Source organism: Scyliorhinus canicula, chromosome 10 (assembly GCF_902713615.1).
Source record: "Scyliorhinus canicula chromosome 10, sScyCan1.1, whole genome shotgun sequence".
In the NCBI taxonomy this organism is placed as follows: Eukaryota; Metazoa; Chordata; class Chondrichthyes; order Carcharhiniformes; family Scyliorhinidae; genus Scyliorhinus; species Scyliorhinus canicula.
Window position 1 is genome coordinate 11,527,812 of NC_052155.1, and position 15,053 is coordinate 11,542,864.

A 15,053-nucleotide genomic window follows, 5' to 3' on the forward strand; every position below is an offset into this window, starting at 1 on the left:
TGGAGAGCGGAACATTGGGGAAGACAGACCCGCCAGAAAGATAGGAAATGAATGTTGCTTTTTCTCTGCAGGTAAATTGAACTGAAATCGACAAGAGATGAAAATCGGGTCGTTCATTCCTGATGGGAAGTCTGGGGTGTGGGGAGGGCTGGAGGGTGGTAGAGTGGGGGGGGGGGGGGGGGAGAGAATGTGGGGAGGGGAGAGAGAGTGGAGGGGGGAGAGTTGGTGGTGAGGTAAAATGTTAAAACATTGTGACGTTGTCTCTCCCCTTCTCAGCCCCTAGTGGTCGGATACCCCCCCCCCCCCCCCCCACCACCACCACCACACACACATACCCCACACCCCGGTTGGGATGGCGGGGACTGTTCGCTGCTCCTTGTTTTCCTGGTCCTGAAATATACCAGAAAATAACACGATTGGTTTATGGGCTCATCCACCCCCCCCCCCCCCCCCCCCTTCACATCTTTTGATCACCCTTGTTAATTGAGTTGATTCTGTCCTGGCACAGATTTCCCTCCTCCTCCTCACTACCTCATCACCCTCCCTATTACCCCCTCCCCTCCCCATACTTGCCCTGACCCCGAGGCAAATCGGTGCTTTAAAAAAAGAACGCCGTCCCTTTAAGGACGTGTTGCTAGCCAAACAGAAAGTAAACACATCGCAGAGACATTGAACCCATGTCAGGAACCCACTGCTGGAGTTAATCATCCCCCCGGCTGTGCGCAGGCGCTGCGCTCCAGTGAAATGTGATGGAAGCTGGAGGGTTGTGTTCAGAGGGAAATCGGACAGAGCGAGAGACCGTCAGCCCCGACCCAGAGCCCCCACCCCCGCAAGCCGCCTCCTCAGACCTCCGCACACTCCCCGCCGCTCCTGTGAGGACAAGCCCGTCCGAGCAAGCCCCTCCCGGGCCGACAATGCAGCCGCCCAGCTGGGACAAGCTGGAGAACCTTTGACTTAACTCGGCTGGATATTGCACCCTTGACGCTGTGGATTAAAGAGAAGACAGACTTTCCTCCTAGTTGTTGTTGTTTTTTTAAAGTTCACAGCCTTTGCTCCTTGCTGAGACAGTTGGAAACTTTGGGGATCATCTGTGTCGCCGGGTAAGGAGTGTGTGTGTGCTGGAATATTGTATCATTGAAAAGAACCTGGGTCATTTCTTTGGGACAGTCTTGGGAATGGAAATAGCACCCCACCCCCGGATAGACCAGAAATTCCCAGGACCCCCACCCTCTTTGCAATAAATTATAACCTTCGAGTTTGTAATCGGCGATTGGAAGGGAGAGGCTACATCGAGGTTGAAATATAATTATTCATTTGCACAAATCCAGCAGCATCGAAGTGTGCCTGGACTGTGTGTGTATTATGTGTGTGACAGTCCCATAGCTCTATCCAGGCAGGAATAGGAAATGGGAAGGGATATTTTGCTGAGTTAGTCAGTTATGACAGAGGCACTGAATTGAGGCTCCCAGTTAGAAAAGTAAATCGGTTCACGTTAACGGGTGTGTGTGTGGTTAGGATCACGGGGCAGTACAATCCAGGACATGTCAAAGTGGGACACACACCTTGCATGGCACCTCCCTTATTTTCAAGGTTCCTCTGCCGCTTCTGTTGACGAATGATTGCAAGAGTCATTTTGCTACTTTTGTGCTTCAATTGGCAGATGGGCAGGTCGCCCCCCCCCCCCCCCCCCCCCCGCGCATCTTTTGAAAGCCCCCACAGTAACCGGGATGATGACTGTTCGCCCGATTTGAACACCGCAGCTAAAATCATCCCCATTCCCGCGTGTTTGCTTTCATTCCCTGCTTCTATTTTTTTTAAACATTTTTTTCTTCCCACCTGAAGCGATTCAGGATTGGAATCCTCCAGCTAAAATCGATGGGATGGAGTTGAAGGTTCCCACTGACTCTCCTCTCATCTGTTGACTCTCTGGATTCGGGCAATGGGGATCACAAGATCAGGAGATGGGGGTGAGTGGGTGGGGGGTATTTGGGTGAAATTACACGGTTGTGATCTCACACGTTGACATCCCCAAGAAATTGACCAAATCACTGGGTCCTGTGTTCCTGGACCTATCACCCTCTGTCTCTCTCTCTCTCTCTAGAAGTTAGTTTTTACTAGCCCTCTTGGCTTAATTCACCCAGTCAATCTGACAATAACAAGGGGAACCATCAATTCGAAAGAGGGATGAAGCGATGACCTGCTTTGCTAATTTCCAAAGTGTTGGAGGAGTTGGAGAGTTGATTTGTTGCTAACCAGTCCACGTTCCTGAAAGGTGGGCCGAACAATTCTCGTTTAGCGAGACGGCCTTCGGCAGCCGGGACCGATTTTCTGAGCGATCCAGGCGCCAACATAGTTCAGTAAATATTTTGCAGTTTGTTTAGCGATTCCCTCATGTTTCAGACACTCCCTTTCAATGGGGGAGCCAGCGACACATTCAATCCTGGGCAGAGATTTACTCAGACACACACACACACACGCGCCGCACACACTTAATTTCTCTGTATCATTTTAAAACTGTGACATGAATTGTAAATTATTTAAGACAGTTAACAATCGGGTTGGTCATTTTAGTAAGCAGTCTGGATAAATTATTCTTGCCCCTTGGAAAACTTTTATCATTTTGACCCCATCTTCTGCTGCGAATTGGACCTTAAGTAACACATTTGTAAAAAAAAACAATGTTTAACAGAAAGGGGTGCCCGGCATTTCAACCTGGTGACTATTTAATACCTTGATGGCGAGAGGGAGAGGGGAGGGCGATTAAAGACAGCAGCAATGCAGCGCCTAACTAGGTGTTAAGTGTGAAGTTACTCCATCGAGTTTTTACTTTAACATACTTGACTGAGTGCATTTGAGGCGAACTTGGCAAATCCCAGTTATTAACGGGAGGAATGTCAGGGAGAAGCTGGATCGCGCTTGGGGATCCCGGCAGGTAGAAAAAGGGTGGGGGGGGGGGGGCGCAAATCCCACACAACTGCAAGAAGAATGGGAAATGGATCCCGGGGGGGAAACTGCCGGGATCTCATTGTAACTCTTCAGTGAATCTGCCTCACAGTTTCCCAGCTGTGTGAGGGATTGTGTTACAACACAATGCTTCCCACAGGGGGGAAAAAAAAATGACTTGAGGTTAAAACGCTCTGGAGAGCATGGCCCGCAATCCATTCGCCGTCTGGATCTCTCTCTTTATTAAAATAAAACACTGAAAGCATTTAACCTTGGAATTGGGAAGAACAGCTCCGTGTTCATGTCTAACCGCAGAGTGGGAAGAATCGGGGATCGTTGTTTATTCCCCCAAATTGTGGGCATTTAAACTCGGTGCAATTGTGTGTCAAACATGCGCCATTAACTTTGACATTCTGAACCGCGTTACATCAAGATAAGCCACCTGGATGGCTCTGGAAAGTCAGGTTAGACAGCGCCCAGTGTAGCTTTAACTCAGTTAACTGGACCAGTGTAGATCTGGACACAAAACACTGGCATTCATATCCTCTTTCTCGCCGAACACTGACCACCCACAAGGGGAAATAAATACACGTCACAATATTATGGGACAGTTAGCCACCTTTCTAGTAAAACGTTGGAACTGATTAAGTATTTTACACCTTATTCAGTCGCCGGCTCTTTAATGTGACATTGTATCACTTTTGTGAAGGCCTCGCTTGCATTGTATCATTTCCCCTCCCTAACCTCTTAGTCTCCCCCCCCCCCCCCCCCCCCGTGTGGGTTTGCTGTGTACAAGTCTCTAGAACCATGTCTGACCGAATTGTGTTTTTTTTTGGGGGGGGGGGGGGTGAGGGCAAACGGTTTTTGATGAAATCTTCAGGCACTCTGAGTTGCGGTTTGGGCGAAGGATAGGCTACCTGGGCTACATTTGCTGCGATTTCCTTCTCACAGGAATAAAGCGGGTGGGGATGGCTGTGAACTGGGGGGGGGGGGGGGGGGGGGCACTGGTGTGCGAGGGATTCATTCATTCGCTGGGAATACCCTGACATTTGGGTTTTAAACGCCCGCAGTTCGCTCCAAAGCTTAGATCGGGCCCACAGTCACACATACGCTTCAGAGCAAGGAGATATTTCTCAGGCTCAAGCGAGAGTATAGGGGAAAAAAACAGTTCGTTCCCACTAAATCCTGCACCAGCCAAGGGGGGGGGGGGGGGGGGGGGGGGGGGGGAGATTGATTTTAGCCCTTATATTGAAGAGAGGGCATTGGGGTTTCATGGGTAAAATAAATAACAGCCAAAATGTGCTCAATAACAGATTCTTTATGTCAAACATGGCCAGCAGAAAATAACAGACAGGAGAAAAATGTATATATAAGTGTTTTATATACAGCAGTGCAAGCAATAATTGATAAGGTGGAATGTGTGTTTTAAAATGCAGTCAGTGAGGCAACCCCAATGTTTTAAACTTCATATTCATATACTGCTTTTAATCGCAGTAAACAATCATTTCTCAATTGAGCCCGTCTTCTATTCGATCCCACGGCACCGGCTGATTCCCAAAGAAACAACCGGATGGCGAATTACTCGGAATACACAAGGTGGAAATTAATTTAATTTAAATGACCATTTATTTCTGTGTCGGCGAGTTGTCAGATTAAAGCGGGGGGTTTTAAAGAGGCCTCTGTAAATACGATCGGATTAGCATTCCAAGGAGCTGATTTTATCGCCGTGGAGGAATCAATTGGCAATAGGGTTTTTTTTTAGAAATTGGTTGATAAACTGAGTGGAGGCTTGGCGAATTGATAAGCAGGAGGCGAGCTGCGACAGATAGCAGACCCCCCCCCCCCCCCCCCACCACCACCACCAACTCTACCCCATCGGAGTCCGCCTAACTTTGTAAATGGAAAGTCGACAGGGGCGATACAATCAACCCAGATCTTCCAGGTCAATGCAGAGGAATTCAGGCTCAACTTGAAGTGAACTGCTTGTGTTTAGAGGGTGGGTGGTGGTGGTTGGGGGGGGGGGGGGGGGGGGGTCAGATCTAAATCACCATCAGACAGAATGTGATTGGAAAAAGACAGAAAAAAATAAACCTCAGGGGCCATCGATTCTCGTGACGACCTGTTGCATTCATCTGATAGTGTGCGTCAAAAAAAAAATCCTTGTAACAATATATCCTCTTGTGAAGGGTGTTTTGCTCTTCCTGCTCTTTCGAGGAGAGTTTTTTTTGGGGGTGAATCGAGCTGTACGGATCCGTACGGCCAGCATCTCCAACATTTAAGAGATGGAACGCTGGACATTTGCGAAGATTGCAGATTTTCGGTGTTTGACGCCTGTGTTCTGTGATCCCCAAAACCCAACTCGCGTAATCAAAGGCTGTTCTCGCGCTCGTTTAAATTAATCTTTCAAATAATCGCTTCAATCCTCACCTGAATGATCAGATTTAAACACCGCTGGGCTTGACCAGGTCAAACGCAGTAAACCCGCCCGCTTTCAAAAAAGACCTCTGTTTTCAAAAAGGTCTGAAATGTTTAATATTTCACCTTCGCCTCTCCTGCCTCATGAGTTCCCGGCTAATATTCAATGAAACACTTCCAGCCCTGAATTATTATTATTTTTTAAAATCACCAGTATTTTTTTAAACATGTGCGAAATATTCCTCAGCTTTCCAAAGTAACAGAAGTTGAGTTAAATTCTCTCCCCCCTCTCTCGCTCTCCCTGGACTGAAACATACAACATGGGCTCCACTCTCAGAAGTGGCTTTGTTAAGTGGAGAGGTTTTGGTGAAGTGTTGCCCTTTTCTCCCTCTCTCTCTCTCTCTCTGTTCCATTATCTTGATGAATGAGTTGTTCTTGAATGAAGAAAAATAACCAACTCAGTCCGGCACCCGCCTGCCCCAGGCCCACCACCTCCCACCCGCCCGGGGATGTGTCTGCAGGATGGGCCATAACCTCAAAACATTTCTTACCAAAAACAAAACACCCCTCGTCAAAAAGGACGGCGGCGCGCGGAGGAGCAAGGTGGGAATATCCAGGGATCTGTGAGTGAGTGAGGAACTGATCTCAGTGTCCCAACTCCTATCTCCATAGGATTGATGTAACGGGGAAGGCGCTTGTTTGATAAGTGAATGCACCCCACCTAATGTGATGGTCGATTGGGAGGGTCTTTTATTCGAATTTTCGAAATGTTAGATTTAAACGCGCGTTTATGGACCGTCTCGTAAAGTTAAAGTGGCGAGGTGTTAGTTCTCTTCAGCATTCAGGGCAGGTCTGTGCGGCTAGCTCGGGGGGAGAGGGGGGGGGGGGTGCTTAGAACATCACCAGTCGCCATCTGCAAACATGTCACCCTTATTTTGTGTCTCCTTCAGGAGCGGCAGCCAATACATTCACAGCAAAATACTGTGGCTGCTGGAACTCTGCAATGAGAGCAGAAACTTTCACTGCTGGGCACAACACTCAGCAGGTCCGGCTGTGTCTGTGGAGAGAGAACCCGGGGTAATTACTGCGCCTTCCTCCCTCTCTCCACACTGCACACTTTCAAAGCCAGGAGCTCACATTAAATTGTGCCACTTTAAAAAAAAAGGCTATTCCGTAGACAATTATGGGTCTTTAGAAAGTGTTTTAGTTTCATGCATGCATGTGGGCAGAGGAGCGAGCCAGGCAACATCGCAATGTTTTAAAACAACCAAGCAGTTTCTGCAAACTTTGCAATTTCTGTACTCTGCTACACCCAATCCCCAGCCGCGACTTGTTCAATGTTCGACGACTTTGGATCACTTTTCCTGCTGCCATTTTCTCTGGGACAATAGTTTTGAGCATGTCATTAAGTTGGATTGAGAGTAACAAATGCCAAAGAGCTAGAAAATATTGGTGATTCCATTCTCTCCGCTGGGTATTAAAACGTTTTAATCGTCCATTTCAATTCTCCCAGGCTGGGTTTGCCTTGTCAGGAATAGTTCTGCAGGCCTCACTCGCGTTCACTGATTAAATGCTCTCTCTCTCTCTCTCTGTTCTTCCCAGACGTTGGCGGAGGAATTGTGCAGCATCTTCCACCACCCCGGAGTGTTGACCATTGGAGAGAAATGGGAAGCAAGACTTTACCCGCTCCAATCCCCTTGCACCCACCCCTCCAGCTGACCAATTATTCCTTCCTGCGGGCCGTGAACACTTTCCCATCGGCGGTGGACCACCTGCAGGGTTTGTATGGGCTGAGCACGGTGCAGACCATGCACATGAACCAGTGGACGCTGGGTTACCCCCACCTGCACGGAATCGCCCGCTCCACCTTCACCGAGATGGCCGCAGCCCAGGGCTTCGTCAACGGCAGGTTTCCGCTGCCGGCGCTGCCCTTCGGCGCTCACGTCTTCCACCCCAAGCAAGGGACGGTCGCCCACGCCTTGCCCTCGCTGCAGAAGGACAGGCCCCGCTTTGACTTTGCCAACCTGGCGCTTGCGGCCACCCAGGAGGACCCGCCCAAGCCCGGGGACTTTGCCAAGCTGGGCGGCGGCGGGGCCGGCTCCCTCGGGCAGATTGGGAAGCTGGCCCTGGACAGGAAACCCTCCAGGGGGAGGCTGCCCTCCAAAACCAAAAAGGAATTCATCTGCAAGTTCTGCGGCAGGCACTTTACAAAATCCTACAACCTCCTCATACACGAGAGGACCCACACAGACGAGAGACCCTACACCTGTGACATCTGCCACAAGGCGTTCAGGAGACAGGATCACCTGAGAGACCACAGGTTGGTACCCAAGCGGAATAGCTGCAACCACACACCCTCCTGTTAATAATATAATCAATGCAAACCCTCGGAGCCTTTATTAACTAATTCCCTGGTATTTCTCGCGCAGGCAGCGGTGATGTTGGGTTATTTAGCACATGGCAACTACAGTGCAAGTTTATTTCCGTGTGTGTGTGTGTGGGGGGGGGGGGGGGGGGGGGTGGCCTTTTGGAGAGATTGCTGTTGACATTCAGTAGGCGTTTCATGGATGAGGATTGTTTTTGTTTTGTTGAAAAAAAGCCACATGTTTACCTGCCGCCACCTGTAGTTTTTTTTTTAAAAAACAATAATAAATCGATGTGGATTTTGAACCTTTAGAATGGGGTCACTATGAGTGAAATGGTGGCTGGATTTGAGAAATTGTTCACGGATCCAAGGTCCTGGGCGTCTATGTGTGTGTGTGTGTGTGTCACCCCCCCCCCCCCCCCCTCAGAGTAATTTCTGCACATGGCCAGGAAAGCTGTGATGTGGGTGTGAGACTGGACAGGGCCAATCTGGACGGAAGATATTGAAGTCTCTCCTGAACCCAGTGACACGTCCCCGGGCTGCCGGCGGGGCGCTGCTCCGACTGAGGGGGGCGCTGTCCCCGCGCCTGGTCAGGGCTGCGGGAGAAGCCGCTGGATCCCCAATGAACCATTGAACCAGCAGCAGATGAATCCGCCAGGCAAAAGAATTACACACACACACAAACAACCCGATCGCCGTACAAAGGAACAGGGCAGGGGGGGCACATGTTTACGGACGCCTTACTGAGAATTGCCACTTGTGTTGATTTGCAGATATATTCATTCCAAAGAGAAACCGTTCAAGTGTCAGGAGTGTGGCAAAGGATTCTGCCAATCGAGAACCTTAGCCGTTCACAAAACGCTACACATGCAGGTACGGTCAAAACAAGTTACCCTGTCATCTCAGCCCCCATTTGTCAGAATGTGGCCAACCCTGTGATGGTGGGTGGGAGAGTGGATTATCTTTGAAGGGAGGGGCCAGGAAGGTACAGGGGGCTTTGCATCGACCTGGACTAATTGACAAAGAAGAGTTGACCAATGTTGAGATGAATTAAGCCTGTTTGTCATCAATGTCTTTGCCACTACGAGGTGTAACTTTGCTCGGCCTCGTTCACAGCGTCCCCTCTGTAACTGACACAAGCGACTTTAGTTTACTGTTGACTTTTTTCTTTTGAAAATGACAAATAAAGTTGATGTAGACAAAACACGCGATTGTTCCGCGGTTTCTGGGCAATCTCGTCCAAGACGGTGGTTGGGGGGGGGGGGGGGAGAATCAACGAAAAAAAAAGGAATTAATCCTTTGCTTGCTTCAAATCTGAACAGGAATCTCCTCACAAATGTCCCACATGCGGAAGAACCTTTAATCAAAGAAGTAACCTGAAAACTCACCTTCTAACCCATACAGACATCAAGCCCTACAACTGTGGACAGTGCGGCAAAGTGTTCCGACGTAACTGCGACCTTCGGCGGCACAGCCTAACCCACACCCCCCGGGCGGAATACTGAGCGAACCTGCAGCGAAGCCACTCCGCGTTACTTGAATTTGCTGTGAACACTCGTGTAAAATAAACAAATATCCACCCCCCCCAAAAAAAAAATACAGACAATAGTCACCTTCATGTAATTCAACTGTTTTATACATATTCCTTGTCCAAATCATGTACAGAAAATGTTTTTTTTATACTGCTCTATTTCCAATCACGAAACGGGAGGAATTGGAAGTATGTGGATAATGATAATAAAAATGCCTTTTATCATTTCGTGTTTCGCACTTTGTGTTCCAATTAGGTTCAATGGCCAAAACACAGCGTTCGCTCCGACAAATACTTTATTTGAAGAGCGAAATGAAGTGGCTGTCAATGTCCTCAATCAAGACTTCGTGAGGATTTATTTTCTACTGTGTTTCTCGGGACTGTTAACGGATTCCTCCATCTCCTGTTTTAGAAATGAATCTTATTGGGGTGGGGTGGACTCCTCTCCTTGATAAATCCTGGCTCAGTCTTTTGCAGAGGGGCAGTTACAGGGATGCACATTTTCACCCAGTCACCACTGGCCGATAACAGCAAGCAGCCACCTGGGGCTTTTTAAAAATCCCCTCTCGGCCACTCTGGCCGGGAGCGAGCTGTGAACCCGGGGTTTCTTTCGGCTTTGACAATTACTCTCGGAAGCTGCCAATTTGCTCGTCCCCAATCCCACCCTCTGAACTGCTGCCTCAGGCTAATGAATGGAGCTGGGATTTTTTTTTAATGGGTTTCTTTATTAGGAGCAGGAGGTCGTTGGGAAATCTGCAACATGAAGCCCCCGAGTTTCTAATGTCACTGTGTCCATTCCAGAGGAAGCAACATCCAATATATCCTCTTTCCGCACTTACACTGTTTATTGGCCGGCCAGATGATGGTTTCCCCCGAGTTTCTGATCAATCTTCATTGGGAGCTGCCGCTTGTCATTGGATTGTGAGGCCGGTTTTAGTCACCGGGACACATTCAGGAACCCAGTCGAACATAGAAGGGGAAATAACACTACAAACCCGATCGCTTCAGACCTCTGCCAGGGACACATTGTTTGCTCGATTGTTTTAAATAAAATGGCGAGAGGATAACATTTAAAAAAGAGGAAAAGAGGACGAAGGCACACTAGCTCAAAGTTCAACATTTGACCTTTAATTGTGATATATATTTGTAATTGGAATGGTGGACACAGCCGGCTCTGGAACTGTTTGCCCAGCACCCACATTTCCTCACTGTCAGCACCATCTTCACCCAGAGCCCATCCCCCGCCCATATCATCTCCTCAGCCAATCCTCTCGGCGACATCCGAAACATTTGTTTCTGTAGTTACATCAGATTGAGGATTGCACAGGAACGGGTTGAATGGGGGACCCCCCCCCCCCCCCCCCCCCCAGGAACAGCCTATCGCAGCGACTATAATATAAATATGCCGGGTTTGGGTGACTTGATACCGTAATTGGTTTGCAGGCTAAAAGATTGAGTGTAACAAAGGGGTTCTTCATACTTCAGGGCGCCCGAGTCCTCTCTAAATCATGATATAATCGTGCAATCGAAACAATGGTGCGGGCTGTTTAAATTACAGGCTCTGCCGTATTCTAATATCTGCTGCAATTTCCTGAACCATTTGATGGCTGATGTTCCCCAATTTAAGAATTCAACATGTCCAACCTTATCAGGGATTTACGTACAAAATAGACGTAGATTTATGTTTCCACCTTTCACCCGCCTTCCAGTTTATCTTTAACTTTATTTTAAATGAACCGATTGCTCAGGGAACGAGGGCTGGAAGGTGTTGAGAGAGTGAGGCGCGGGGGACTGTCCGTCATAATAAAAAGACACCGTCTTCAAAATGTGTTGCTAAAAGAGTGGAGTTTACATAGCGCCGAGGAAGAGCTGCCACTTTGCATTTGGAATGGCGTTCTGCACCTAACCTTGGCTGGGAAAGGCGGTCTCTGCGTTATCGTTAACGCCAGCCACCTTTTGGGTGGGACTAATCTGTCACAAATCCAATCGATTGGATTAATTTAATCGTTTTTACGACGCTAGCTGAATTATTGTCGCTTTGGACTGATACCTGCCCCGGTGTTATCACATCAACAGACAGGCGCAATGTCATTCAAACCTATCCAATCATTCACAAATTCTTAATTTAAATCCTTGGATCAAATCATACGTGTTTACTGGAACTGCTGGATTACGATGCTTGCATTGTTTTAATAGTCGCTGTTAAAGGAATGCTGTGGTCCGGGAGGGAGAAGCCAGCTGTGCAATTATATTGAGATGATTTTAATATTTGGTCAAATGAACATGTTGGTTTCAAACATTAAAATGTACAGAAATAACTCCACAATTAATGGGAAATGAATATCTTATTCTGGGTTTATCCGGTTTGCATCCCAGAAAAGAAGGGGTGTCCCGGGAAGGCTGTGCGTGTCCTGATTCACGAATACACGTTCACACATATAGAGATAACACATGCGTAGGTAGACACACGCTTACACACGCAAATGTACGAGGAGGAACATCGCGACTCACAAGAGTTTAGCAGGGATATGACCAATAGAAGCGGCCAGGGAAAAGCCGTGTTTGAAGCAGTTGCCATGTCCTGCGTGACATCCAGCTGTTTGCTGTGTTTGGGAATATTGCTGGCCGAGGTTAAGGAATGAAATGCAACTATGAAACGATACACGGACTGCATGTATCATCCTGGGGCTGATTGGCCGATTATCGGCAACGGATTCATAACAGTTAGGTTTTGGCTTTCTAGATATCGAGTATCAAGTTACAAACACCAACACTGCTCCACATTTTTAGGTGACTGTTAGTAAAAAGCAAACCTGCTCTTCAAGGCTTCTGCTGCATAGGTCACATGTATCTTGACTCGTTCTCTCCCACCGAGGGTCAGAAGAGGAAATAAAGAGTTGGGAGCGGCACAGTCTGAATGAGTTGTCTAAATTAGTTATTTTCTTGCATTCCAAAAACGCACACCCCCCTTTTTTCGCCTACCGTTTTACCCAAAATATGGGCAGACTACTTTCCCTGTAAACTCTGCCCGCTGTTTGTATTGTGGTTTAATGAAGCATTCGTCGAGAATAGAAACTTTAACCCTAAATAATAAGGTGGGGGAGATTACAAAAAAGTACCCCCAGTAAGTGGGCTACTGTAAAAGTTTGATTGGAGGAGCAAAGAATGTCCCAATACACACAGAGCCTGAATTGAGAAGAACGTGGCAAGATTGGGACCGAGTCTATCACCTGATGGAAAAAAAAAACACCCAGAGTTTCGGGTTAACTGCACGTCGTAATTATTAATCAATCAATCCTGAATTTAATCCAGAAGGCACACACGTAGAGCTTTCAAAATTTTCACTTGTTTATTTAATAAGCGGATTTCTAAAACAGTCTGAGCGGATGGCTACATAAATAAAGAGCAGGTTGATAGTTCTGACATTCTGTTGTTGAAGTTCTGGCCGGACTGCAGCCCCAGGTAATAACCTTGATAGAAACCGCGCGAGTATTCTCATTTCATGGAGAGAGGACCAATCATGTGAATCAGTTGTCATGAGGACACTGGGAGATTGTGGTATAGGGGCGCTGAACCTAACAGTTTACATTAGAGAGGCCACATATCCGCTGCTGTACAGCCCCAGAAGCGGACCTGCTGATTCGGTTCTGTCTCAAAGCGGACGATCTTTAAAACTGTTCATTGCTGTTCGCTGCTGGAGAGCCCTTGGCGTTTTTTTTTTCCACAAGGGGCTTCAGAACGTTGTCTCAAAGTTGCAACACATCTCCAATAGGTCTATGCGCCACGGCGTGTATCTAATACAGGGGGAAATGTCTTGTGTGTGTTTGGGGGGGGGGGGGGGGGGGCTTGCAGGTTTGAAGGCAAACTGACTTCGCCAGCCAGCTGGACCAGGCTGCAGAACATAGGCGGCAGAGGAATGATGGTTTTACAGAGGAATGCACAGCGGGACAGAGGGGGAGCAGAGACCCAGTGTTAACCTGAGGGATTACACTGTTAAACTGCCAAAATTCCATTCAAGACTAGGATGGGCGGCTTTCCCGGATCAAAGCGCATTTAGCATCAATGTTTTCTTAAATCAAAAGCGCTCAAGTAAATCATGGGAAACCAGCAATTCACCAAATTGTTGCGATGTGAAAATAAAATGGCAGTCCCGAATGGATTAATTCCTGGTGTGATCGGTAAATCAACCCATGGGTTAGATTCCACCCCCCCCCCCCCCCCCACCCCTTTGCGGGGTCCCCTCCGGTTTAGATTCTGTATGCGCGCTCTGTATATGGAAACTGTAAATCTGTTCCTAAAGAATGCCCTTCAGATTTCCCCACGTAGAAAGCATTGGAGAAAATGTTCTTCTCTGCTTTTCCTGTTACACTCTTAACCATTTGTAAGCTTTAGGAAGGAGACGATTCTCTTCCCCGGGGAGTACAGAGTCCTGCAGTCTTGACAACACACACACACACCAATACGTCAGACAGCACTTTAAAAGGACATTTTCTTGGACATTAACAAGGCCTTAAGAAGGCTAATTATCACGCACCACAGTCGTTTCCAGCCTCGAGTGCAGCAAGACCTGTCATTCAAGTTAATGTTTGATTTTAAACTCATTTTATCGCCCGAACCTTCGGGGGTTAGATGGTCCGTCACCTGTGTGTATTTTTATTTAAAGTATTTTCATAGGATGTGGACGTCACTGGTCAGACCAGTATTTATTGCCCATCCCTAAAGTGAGTGGCTTGCTGGGTCATTTCAGAGGGCAGTTAAGAGTCAACCACACATTGCTCTGGGTCTGGAACAGCGATGGGCAAACTAGGCTAGTGGGTGGGCCCCAAGATTGAAATCAGGTTCGATGATTAACAATAAAATGAATAAGATTGTACATGTAATGCACGCGGACTATTCCATAACGAGGTTATAGAAAACGAGTACTCGTTTATATATCAATTGAACTGTCCTCAACTTCGAATGGCAAAAACAAAATAAATATTTACACTTTGGAGCGCAAGGTCAATGTTGTGAGCAATCAGCACACACTTCAGTCATACCGGTAGGAAAAAACTCTACATGGCCAGAATAGGGAGGAATGTGGCAAACCTGCGAGAGGACACCAGTCAACCAATGGGTTGGGCTGCACTCAAAATCCAGTTGGGCTGCATGTGGCCCCTGGCCGTAGGTTGTCCACCATTGGTCACATGTAGGCCAGACCAGGTAAGGGCTGCACATTGTTGTAAAACCAATTATGACTGGTTTCAATTCCCCTTATCAATTTAATTTAAATTCCGCTAATGGCTGTCGTGGGATTTGAACCCAGAGTCTCAGGTCTCTGAACTACTAGCCCAGTGACAATGCCACTACGCCGCCGTCTCCCCAGTACTAACGATATTCTTTGTCTGGTTACTGTTTCGTAAGAAATAATGCACAGAATGACTCTTACCCTCTCCCATATCACACAGGGAGACTAACCCTGGGCTGCAGCGTGTTGACAAGGTCAGTGCCTTGTGGCGATTATTAATGGGAAATGACTATGTTTGCGTTGTAAATATAATCTCTACACTATGGAACTAGATTGGAATCTAATCGCAAAGGACTAATAATTTCCCGGACTCCGCAGAAACAATCCCAATAGGTTTGAGGCTGTTCATGTTTATTTTTAATTAAATCCTAATTTCGGGAAAGACTTTGCGATTTCCTTGCGAATGCCGAATAGATGATTTTTTTTTTGTTCAAGGGGGCATTTCAATAAAGGGACCAGAGGAGTTCTTGCTCGAAGTTAATGAAAGCCAGCTCGTGAAGTAGAAATGTCTA

At 47.6% G+C, this 15,053-nt stretch overlaps 1 protein-coding gene across 3 annotated transcripts; it reads left to right on the forward strand.

The window, feature by feature from the left end:
* The first annotated feature begins 361 nt into the window (after positions 1–361).
* Positions 362–9,479, forward strand: osr2 (odd-skipped related transciption factor 2). 3 transcript variants are annotated; one of them, XM_038808613.1, is made up of 4 exons: positions 362–1,100; positions 6,961–7,678; positions 8,497–8,596; positions 9,046–9,479. In XM_038808613.1, exons 2-4 carry the CDS (start codon positions 7,023–7,025, stop codon positions 9,226–9,228), a joined length of 939 nt encoding a protein of 312 aa, XP_038664541.1. In that variant the 5' UTR covers positions 362–1,100; positions 6,961–7,022; the 3' UTR covers positions 9,229–9,479. The 3 variants fall into 3 exon arrangements, with proteins under 3 accessions (XP_038664541.1, XP_038664543.1, XP_038664542.1); XM_038808615.1 differs by having other exon boundaries at positions 9,128–9,479; XM_038808614.1 differs by lacking the exon at positions 362–1,100 and adding an exon at positions 6,364–6,435.
* The last annotated feature ends 5,574 nt before the right edge of the window (positions 9,480–15,053 follow it).

Excerpts from the sequence above, each read along its gene's own strand:
- osr2 (XM_038808613.1), top strand. The coding sequence starts at position 7,023 with ATGGGAAGCAAGACTTTACCCGCTCCAATCCCCTTGCACCCACCCCTC. Across the intron at positions 7,679-8,496 it reads GATCACCTGAGAGACCACAG|ATATATTCATTCCAAAGAGA; the intron begins GTTGGTACCCAA and ends GTTGATTTGCAG. Across the intron at positions 8,597-9,045 it reads ACAAAACGCTACACATGCAG|GAATCTCCTCACAAATGTCC; the intron begins GTACGGTCAAAA and ends AAATCTGAACAG.